The following is a 10,010-nucleotide window of genomic DNA, read 5'->3' on the forward strand; positions in this document are numbered from 1 at the left end:
TTCTTCCACTGCTTATTGGAGAAACTCCACATGTATTACAATACAATAACATTCTGAGCAGAAGTAAATAAAAGAGCACAGCTGTCTCTCTCTCTCTCTGCTGCAGCTTTAATGTGAACAATCCAATCACCTCAATCTCATAAGACCACATAAATCCCTTAGTTTATGTATCTGGGTGACAAAAGGGAAATGCATGCAAAATTAGAGGGAAGATGACTAAATAAATCAATAAATAAAACTTAATTATTTCAAATGCTTAGCATCGCTTTGCAAAAAAAATAAATTCAGTACATGCAGTTTAAAAAAAGAGGACTCACCACTTAACAGCAAGGAGCGGCGGAGGCAAGGTGTGGGGTAAGGAAGTTGTCAAATGAATGTAAGCCTCTGTCGCTGCTGTAAGAATGTCATTGTTTGGGTTTAATGTTGGCTCTGCTGGTGTGCTGGACGGCTGGTCTCCAATCAGGGCTGCTGGTCACACGAAATCCGAGGCGGAGAAGGACGCACTGCTGATCTGATCGGAGAGGAGCGGAGAGGAGAGGAGGAGGGATGGAAGAGTTGGGGTGAAACAGTGGCTACTACTGGCCATTTCTGGGAACTGCAACTAAAATAGAAAACATGAGGGGGAAAAAAACAGAAAGCATGCATTGCTTTTTAAAAGTGATGATTTTAATTATTTAATCTTTTAATAATCAGCTCCACCTTTAAATGTGATTGTTATTATTTTTAGTTTATTTTGGACTGTTTTGTTATATTATAATTTTTTGCTTTTTCCTAATTACTAATTACCATTTTTTTCAAAGCAAAATCTTAAATTTATTTTTATTTTTTTTTATATATATATATCTTAACTAGAAACAACATTTATTTCAATTTCCTTATATAATTCAATTTCTCTTATTTTTTAATAGACTGGTCATAAAGAGTATATGGATAAAGAAATGTGCATTATTTATAGGATGTTTTTAGGGAAAGATCAAAAAATCAAGGTCAGAAAGTGACATTCCCCATAACTTGATTCTGTCACTACCATGCTTCACAAAAAACATTTAGTAAAGTATGAATTAAAATATCATAAAAAACAAATTTCTGCAATTATTTGACATTTTTCGCACCAAAAGTCCCAAAGTGAGAAGTAATTATTTCTAACAGAAAGCTTATTTCCACCTTTCTCTGCTGAGTCTTCTGCAGTGTCTGAGTCTTTCCAAGACATGCAGATGTGAACGAGATTTGAACAAGTGCTAAAGGAAAGCTGGCCTTTTAGTTATGTCATATCTATGCCACAGAGAAATAAAAATGCATTGGAAGAACAAAGAAAATTGCATCTTAAAAATGATTAATCTATTGTAGGATTCTTGGTGGCGATGTTGTTCAAAACAGGTATTTCCTTAAATGATTGAAATAAACGGATTACATTAAGTCTTGAAAACACAAAACAAATTATTTAGAAATATAGAAAATATTGTTATTTTTTCTTGTTGTTTTTGTTTGTCTGCTTCTCTGCTCCATCTTTAATTTATATTTAAATTGTGCATTTCTAATTTGCTGCATTTGAACAGATGAGAGGAAAAAAAACAAACGGAAGATATGGACTGAGGTCTTCTGGTATTTTATCCTTTGATGCTCAGGAAAAAGACCGGTTAACGTTCACTGACAGGAAGAAAGGAACCTCATGATTATTAACCTGAGGAGCAAACAAACACAAACACTTTGATTTAATGACTGACTGGGACTTTTGAACAAGCCTTCAGATAGAAAATTGGTCAATTTTACCACAGAGGTCAATGTAGATGTGAAGTGCTTTAAAAAAATGTTTTAATACACCTGGAGCTTTCCTTTATCTGGATGTTTATAAAGACTTTTAGAGTGTGTCTCCAGCAGTTTAGCATCCAGACACGCTGGACTTTGACTGGACCATTCAAAGACGTGAATATCAGTATTAGTATTTCTGCTGTTTTCTATGTAGGACTGCTCTGTATTCAGTTACTAATATATTCTAATTGAATACTGACAGCTGACTACAACAAATACTGACAATGAATGGTTTAGGAGAAGTTGGTTTAGCTGCAGCTGAAATGAGAAATACTTGCACAAACCCCTTACTTCTGAAATCAAAATGTATTCTATGGCCCCACCACAGACTGCTGTTGGCCCTACAGGAGCTGAAGGGGGGCAGCTCTCCATCTGGCCTGAATCCACATCCCCGAAACACTGACAAATGGGCCAGAGCTGGCTCAGAGAGGGTGAACTGGTGCCCCTTCATCCTGAGCTAGTGCTAGTTACTAGGCTAAACCGGTTAGGAATGAAAGACAATATGAGCCAGATGGTTTGTTAATTGTTCATTTAAAAAAAGAGAGAGAAAATTTGAGTTTACAGTATCATCAAAAGCGTCCATGTGTCTTATAATAATCCAAATGATGAGAATCTGCTGGATAGAGGTGAAGATTATTGACTCTTTAAATCCAGTGACCATGTTTTTCAGATGTTTGACACAGAACGACTAATCTAATCTAACGTTTACAGGTAAAGTATGTGCAGCTCAGTCACCCGTGAGGGAGGCCGCTCAAATCGGCATGAATCACAGGGCCTGGGATCGATGCAGCCTTTTCCCATAGACAAACTGCCGTGGCTGAACACAATCAATTCCTCCCTAGGATTCATTGTTCCAATTAGTAACCCCTGATGTGTGCTTTAAAGGCAAGAAGGCTCGGGATCAGCTCCCTCCCACCGAACGTTAACTATGCGAGCTCTGTGTCCGAGTCGCTTTGTTTGCATGCTGCTGGGAGGCGCCTCCAGCAGTGATGATACCAGCTGATGTGGTCATCAAAATGGATGTGGAACAATGACCATTTATAGATGCAAGATGTAGATGCAATTTAATTTAGGACCATCGTTTGCACCCAATGTTTAGGAGTATTTACAACAATGCACACTTACTGAAGCATTCACACAAATCTTTGGACATAAAATAGTTGGAAACACGTCCACATGTTCCAGTATTTAGAGTTTTATTTTTACTTGAATTTAGAGGTGGAACCCTCCTCCTAAAAGCATTCCCACGCCACAGACCAACAGTCCAGATGTGGTTTAATTGACACCTCTGCATCCGATGGTTTGTATTGCCAGCTGCGGTTGTAAAGTCGGGGTAAAGCCACCGAGCTGTAGCCTTCCATAAATCAGGCTCTCTATGCCGGGTTACCGGGCCAATGGGACTTCTACAAGACCTCTGGAGCTCTCTGCTGAGCTGCTGTCATTCTCAAGCGCTGAGGATTGTGGGATATGTAGTCCTAAAGACAGTTCACAGTCAGGCTTAACGTGGAGGTCACATTCTACCTACGCTGGGATTCACTGCGACTCATACAAATGTTTATACAAGTAGTCTGCATATTCAGGGGCTGGATTTGATCACATGGTAGGGATTATAAACCCTGATTAGAAATGATTTGCAGGAAGAACTGAATACTTATGGCAACAGTTGGAGAGAGTTGGATCCTTATATTGCACAAATGTTCATTTTTACAGAATAAAGTCAGCTTAGAAACTTGCTCTGTAGAAACGATCTAAAAATAAGTAAAAATGTCTTAAAATATGTTTGCCGTTAATCTGAGCAATTTGCAAATGGAAAGTATTTTTGCCCTTAAAAGAAGATAAGTAGATATTATGTACTTGAAATAAGAGCCTGTGATGTTTTTCCTTATTTAAAATGTAAATTATCTTAATAATTGTGTCTCACCTACCTGCTCAATTGAAGAAAAAGTGCACTTATTTATGGAAATGTATTTTTTTGTGATGCTGAGGGACCTTTACGATTCTATAAAGTTCACTGTTGAGAATTATAAATCTGCAGTTGAATTATTTTCAAACATAAATGGTAGCAGAGTAAACCTTATCTATTTTTTTTTTTTTTTTACAAATTGTACACATTTCTTTCCTTTTACCCCAAGGGAATTCACAGGGACCTCCACAAATGCTGATAACCCGGACAAAGATGTGCAAAAGTTCAAGTAAATATGTTGGTTTTTCTTTTCCTCTTTAAACCAAGCAACATGTTTTCGTTTTGTTTTTCTTTATTAACAATCTCTAACAATTTTGCTTAAATTACAAACATGAAGTAAGATAAAGGCTTCTTTCTATTAAATGGAAAAGAGAGGAGCACATTACATTACATTAAGACCTTATTTCCTATAATTCAGTGTTTTAAACTTCTTTTTTTTTTTGGGCTCTGACCAGAAATATGAAGAAGATTTAAAATTTCAAACGAAGATGAACCCATAGCTGTGTTACTTACAAAGCAGGGACTCATGTCTGCCTCTATTTGCAGATGATAAGGACAATAGTTTCTATTTTAACGGATTCAGCGATTGGATGTGTTTATCATTTTAACCATATGATTTCGCCCCTCAGTTAACACACTTACCTTATCTTAAGCTTAGACATTTTATTTCAGTACAAGCTTTAAACTTCTTAAACCAGCAAAAAATGACAATTGAGGTCATCCAATGACATTAGAAACTGAAAGAATCTTCTAAAAGTTTTAGAGAGTTCAAAAGTCATCAAACTGAATGAACTGTATGTATTCTGCATCTATTTTGGAAAATTAAAGTAATATGAGGGGGTTTTTTTGTCCTGCCAATAAAAAAGAAGAATAATTACCACAAATCATTCCGTCTATTTTGTTCTTTTTTTTTGGCTCTTGTTTTTTGTGTGAAAAAAAAAACATACTCAAATTTAATGTTAGACTTGTTTTGAGGGGATGCTGTAATAAGAGATGATTGTTTTTTTTTGTTTTATTTTATATCCTTTTTCACATCATTACCAGGTGTGCAAATAAATGAGAAAGCTGCTGTATGTGGAAACAAAAGAAGAAAAAAAACTGCATCTGGCTGTTTGTGTGCGTTTATGTAAAAACACCCAAACATCCATGACCTTATTCACTGCATGTAATACAGCTCTGATCTGCTCTCCACTCATGCACACCGTCGCATCCGCACAAGCAGCCTTGCAATTTGATGGAGCTGCATTACAAATTAAATGAGTTCCAGTGAAATGAGAGTGCCTTTTTTCATGAGATAGCCCCTTTTTAATCTGATGAATTATTTATGTATTATCTGCTGGCAGAGGAAGAGGCAGGATAGGGAGGGGGATGGACCGCTGCAAGAGAAACTGCACGCCGTCTCTACAGTTAATGTACTGCAACAATTTGCAGGGATGCATCTCGTAATAGTTGTATCTGCGACGCCTTTTGACCTGGCAAACACTTCACTCGGCTCCTTTTCACCTCTCTACTGACAAGCCGAGGTCCTCGTCAGCTGAAAAAGGCGCAGTAGTCAGCACTGCAGCGGCCCCTGTAGTAAAACTGCTTATTGCTGTGGTCTGTATTACTCTGCTCATGGTCCCACTGGTGCTCAGCATCTAATAAACACCTACTGAATTTGCACATTGCTTATCTGTGCTCTCCTAAATTCTCTGCAGAAGTTGATTTTGGGGGAATCATTTTGCACTCATAGATCTTCCTTTATTGTTTTTATATTTTAGGGAATCAAAAACTGATAGGCGTCACTCAGAGAAGAAAAAGTTGCTCATCATATACATGAAGACAAACATTTCAGTTTTTATTGTGACGCCCCCTTCTGACTATTATGTGCAAATGCAACTTCATTTGACCTATATAGCACTGCTGGAAACCTGATGAATACTGATATCTTTAATGATTTGTTGTAATTTTTATTATAGAGGAGTAATACAACTTAGCAAAAAATAAAAATAAGTCATTCTGAAGATTGATTTGGTGCAAAGGATGTCATTTAAAATGAGTCCAGTTTTCTTAGAGACACGGTGTCAGACGACTAGCATGTTAGCAGGGGGAGGTTTTAGAGGAATCTGTCCTAAAGTGAACCTCTTGGCTTTGAACTGATTCACTTCTTCCTGGGTTAGTTTGCCCTCAGCTGAGAACAGTCCGTCTGCAGCCTCTCCAGCTGCGGGTGAAGCAGCCGCTGCTTTAAAGGTGCTGCTGTCTGCCCCGAACGCACTCCTAAACCCTCCCCCGCTGTTCGCTGCAGTGGTGGAGGGGCTAAACGCTGCGTTCGAGGGGGCGAAGGAAAAGGATGAAGCAGACGGTGCGGAGGGAGCGCCGAACCCAGACGGGGGCTGCGTTGGAGCCGATAGAAGGCTACCGAAGCCGGTTGAAGGCGAAGACGTAGACGAAGCATCAAATCCAGAACTTGGAGCAGGGAAACCGAAGGTGCCGGTACTGGCTGGAGCTGAAGCACCCAAGCCTGCATGGTCAGAATGGACAAGAGTTAGCAACAGAGGAATCATGGGAAATGGAAAACATCTAATCTAAGAGATGCAAATAGGATCTTCAACCACATCAAAACTATCTAGAAACACGTAAACATTTCTTAAATTAAGTGTATTTACCCTCGATTTGAGTAGGAAAATAAAAAAATTTGCAAATGGAATGAGTATTTTTACTGTTAAACTAAGATAATTGGATAATATGCACTTGAAATAACACAATGCAGTTGTGTTTTCTTATTTTAAACCTAAATTGTCTTGTTCCATTGGCAATATTTCTCTTTTATCTCCTCAATTCAAGAACAAATGCATTTATTTTATGAAAAAAGGACTTATCTAGATTTGGATTTTTTCCAGTGTAGCCGGATTTCCATCCAAATATAATGTGAATTTTAAGAGAACTTAATGTATGAGAGAAATAAAAAAACGTTTCCATCTAATGGAGCAAGTTAACCCTTCAATGTGGGTTTGTAATGTGATCATGTTTATGTTACGCTTGGCTGTCATAAACAGGAAATAGAAGTAAACTAGGGCGGACAACAGATCAGTGATGGTCCAAGGTTTGAATGAATGCGTTACTGATTTAGCTAGTATTAGTGAGGTCACATGTCATCAGGTGACGTCGAGAGATTCTGATGAGAACAGCTGATCAGTCGTGTAAGGATCTACATTTACTGCAAAGAAACTACTAAGACTAATGTGTTTCCATCCTCTTTTATGCATGTTTACTTTCCTTTTTCAAAAAAAGAACAAAAAAAAAAAAAAAAACACATCAGGTGAGCGTTAAAACTTAGCAAATCAATTTGAATTTTTCTGGTTCGATGAAGCCCTTAAAAAACAAAGAAAACACGCTTTCTGACCGTTTTAGAGCCGAAGAGCACGCCGACTCTTAACTCCAACAGAATTCAAGTTACTACCCATACATAAAGCTAAGCATAAAATAAATACCCAACATTAAATATATCATTATAAAGCTTATTTTGACAACAAAGGTAGAAGAGAATCTATTTTTTCAATATTAGTAGAAATTTTTAAAGTTCTCTCAGCCTGTGAATCATCTTCTTATAGCCGTTTTCAATTTGAACCTGTGTGCTCCATATATATCGCTCTTCTTCTGTGTTCTGGTTAAGAATCTAAACAACATCTATGATCATAGATGGCTGTGTCATATTTTACACAATTTGAATATTTTTTTATTTGTCTGAAATAAATAAAAAAAATATTCAAATTGTGTAAAACATGAAACAGCCATCTATGATCTAAAATCTAGAACAGCTGATTGCCTGCAGAGATCACCTGATTTGTGAACTGGGTCTACCTATGATTTAATCACAGGACAAGTAACTGAATTGAATTTCAAATCTTTTGTTTCAAAGAATCAATTAAGATCAAGGTAAGCACTGATCTTTGATTAACTGCTCACTTCCTGCAACACTGTAACAGGTGCTGACCTTTACTTCCAAAGCCGGATGTGGAGAATCCAAATCCGGGTGCCGTAGTGGAACCGAAGCCAATGGAAGAAGACTGTGGAGCTTTTCCATTCAACTCTGCAAGCTGTGAACAAAGAAGAAACACGAGCATTAAACCCTGCTTTCTGACATGGACTCTGTTCGTTCTTCTGTGTCTTACCAAAGCCTGACGTGTGGAAGGACTCATGATCTTTAGCTCTTGGATTCTGCTTTTCCACTGACTGAGCAGCTGATTTACACCATTCAGCTAAAAGGCATAGAACTGGAAGTGTTATGACAGTATCACAACAAAAGACGGGACAAAAAAATACTAAGCTATTGGTCTATAGACCAACTATAAGCAATAAGAGGAGGCCTTACATAGCCTTGCAGATCTCCTGATGCTTTGGTGGAGTAGTATTCCAGCCTGAGCTCCTCTGGAGACAGATCAGTGAAGCCTGCAGACATAATGATCAAAGTAAAGCTACGGAGCTACGGCTTTATAAAATCCAGGGATGAAAAATACATTTATAAAAAAGTAAGAAAGATTAAGGTGTTTGATTGTATGTATGCTTGTTACTAACCAGATATTGGCGCCTTAAAGGGAGAGTAACATGAGAAGCCCCACTGTCCTGAGCTCTCCCAAGCATCTATGTCCACCTGGATGACTTCCCTAATCAAAAGGAGGATGTAAACATAGATTAAAAGCAGACAATAAGATTAAATGTTTATTAAAGAAAAGAAAAATTACAGTTTCTTATCATCGTCTTCATCCGCAGCTGATCCTCCTCCTCCTTCTCCTCTTCTTCCCTTGTCAAATGCATTGGAAGTATTGAGAGCAGAGAACCGATTCTGAGTGGAGAAGCTGAAGTTGGAGCTCTTCACGTTTTCTCTTCTTCCTCCTCCTCCTTCTCGCCCAGATCCCCAGTCAGTGCTTCCCTGTGACGAGAAGGATGAAGGTTGGATATAACCTCCTCTTTGCTGGGAGGGATTCACCCAAACCCGGTTCCCAAAGCCTGGAAGAAGAAAATGGACAGAAAATGAATTGTGGGTTATGGAGATGTAACTAGGAGCTAATGAAATTATATAACTTTTCAGGACTATTTCTACACCAGCTTAATCACAGTAGGCTGTTTCTAGCTGTCAGTGATGGAGGCGGGTGGATGGAAAGGACTTTAAAACAATGAAATGGGAGATAATGCATTAAAATATTATTTTTTCAGGTCAAAGTATGAACTAATGAGGATAAATAGAGCTACACTAAACAGTTGGTGCATGCATCGAACCCATAGAGCAAAACACTGCATCGGTGAGCATGTCGTTTCAAGAAAGGCCTGTGACCGATGCAGGAGCTGTTTCTGACTGACACACTAAATTGTTTTTTAAAATATAGCTGTCAACATAATGCATCTGCCAAAAAAACAAAAAAACTACATATTTTAAAAATATGATTTAAAATCCTAGTCCACAAGAATCCTCATTCACATTTTCCCCTAAATTTTCACGTTATCATAAATGTTCATTATTTATTGACTGCATCTAAAAATATCAAAGATATTTTCATTTTAAAAATAGATATGAAATAATACATTATAACCTAAGATAACTTAAATCAAATCATTTCTCTAGGTCATCAAATTAACCGAGTTTAGTCTGTCAAATAAGCTGCCTGTAGTGTCTTTAAATGTCCAGCAGGTGTCAGTATTCTGCGGCAGTATCAACGAAGTGTGACGAAACGCTTAAAGATGCCTCAATAACCCATCACTAATATGACCTAATGAGGATAAATAGTGTTAGAATAAACAGTTTTTATCCGATAAACATAAACATGAAGAGTTTTTAGATCCAACATACAACATGTAGCCCTAAAAAGGGAAAATGAAACTATGCGAACATCGCTGAGAGACACCTATAACTTTAGCTAAAGAAGCAAAACTCCAATCCTTTATAAGTAGTAATCTGCCGGGTGGGGTTTATGGAACAAGTTAGTAAATTATTAAGGTTTGGGTCTCATGTTACCTCCTCCTCCTCCTCCTCCTCCTCCTCTGGACTGCTGCTGCTGACCCCCGGAGCGGCTGTAACTCTGGTTATATCCTCCCCCTCCTCTGCTTCCTCCCACCGGGTGCTCATTCCAGCATTTCTCCCCGTACCGACAGCGACCCTGTAGGAAAAAGTTACACACCACCATGTTCAAAGCGGTGTCCCTGGGCCTTAAACCGCCGTTTACCCCTCCGTCTGTTTACGAACGAAGCAGGTCGCGTGAAAATA

General features: G+C 38.2%; 2 protein-coding genes across 4 annotated transcripts in view; both read right to left on the minus strand.

Annotated features, from left to right (window-relative positions):
* Positions 1 to 524, minus strand: part of LOC107084378 (regulating synaptic membrane exocytosis protein 3-like) — a 57,350-nt gene extending 56,826 nt beyond the window's left edge. The window contains exon 1 of the mRNA XM_015374185.1: positions 318 to 524. The gene's annotated coding sequence lies outside the window, so the exon portion shown is untranslated. The remainder of the gene's footprint in view (positions 1 to 317) is intronic.
* A 5,045-nt stretch (positions 525 to 5,569) lies between these two features.
* Positions 5,570 to 10,010, minus strand: nupl2 (nucleoporin like 2). Of its 3 annotated transcripts, none has more exons than XM_015374148.1 (7): positions 9,762 to 10,010; positions 8,494 to 8,758; positions 8,327 to 8,415; positions 8,124 to 8,200; positions 7,924 to 8,010; positions 7,746 to 7,848; positions 5,570 to 6,272 (listed from the first exon to the last, which is right to left on the minus strand). In XM_015374148.1, the coding sequence occupies exons 1-7, from the start codon at positions 9,928 to 9,930 to the stop codon at positions 5,836 to 5,838; spliced, it is 1,227 nt and encodes a 408-aa protein (XP_015229634.1). In that variant the 5' UTR covers positions 9,931 to 10,010; the 3' UTR covers positions 5,570 to 5,835. The 3 variants fall into 3 exon arrangements, with proteins under 3 accessions (XP_015229634.1, XP_015229636.1, XP_015229635.1); XM_015374150.1 differs by having other exon boundaries at positions 5,573 to 6,272; positions 9,768 to 10,010; XM_015374149.1 differs by having other exon boundaries at positions 5,574 to 6,272; positions 9,765 to 10,010.

The sequence above is a fragment of the Cyprinodon variegatus genome, unplaced genomic scaffold, assembly GCF_000732505.1.
Source record: "Cyprinodon variegatus isolate N-32 unplaced genomic scaffold, C_variegatus-1.0 Scaffold98, whole genome shotgun sequence".
In the NCBI taxonomy this organism is placed as follows: domain Eukaryota; kingdom Metazoa; phylum Chordata; class Actinopteri; order Cyprinodontiformes; family Cyprinodontidae; genus Cyprinodon; species Cyprinodon variegatus.

Excerpts from the sequence above, each read along its gene's own strand:
- nupl2 (XM_015374148.1), bottom strand. The coding sequence starts at position 9,930 with ATGGTGGTGTGTAACTTTTTCCTACAGGGTCGCTGTCGGTACGGGGAG. Across the intron at positions 8,416-8,493 it reads GAAGACGATGATAAGAAACT|GGAAGTCATCCAGGTGGACA; the intron begins GTAATTTTTCTT and ends CCTTTTGATTAG. Across the intron at positions 6,273-7,745 it reads ATCCGGCTTTGGAAGTAAAG|GCTTGGGTGCTTCAGCTCCA; the intron begins GTCAGCACCTGT and ends CTGACCATGCAG.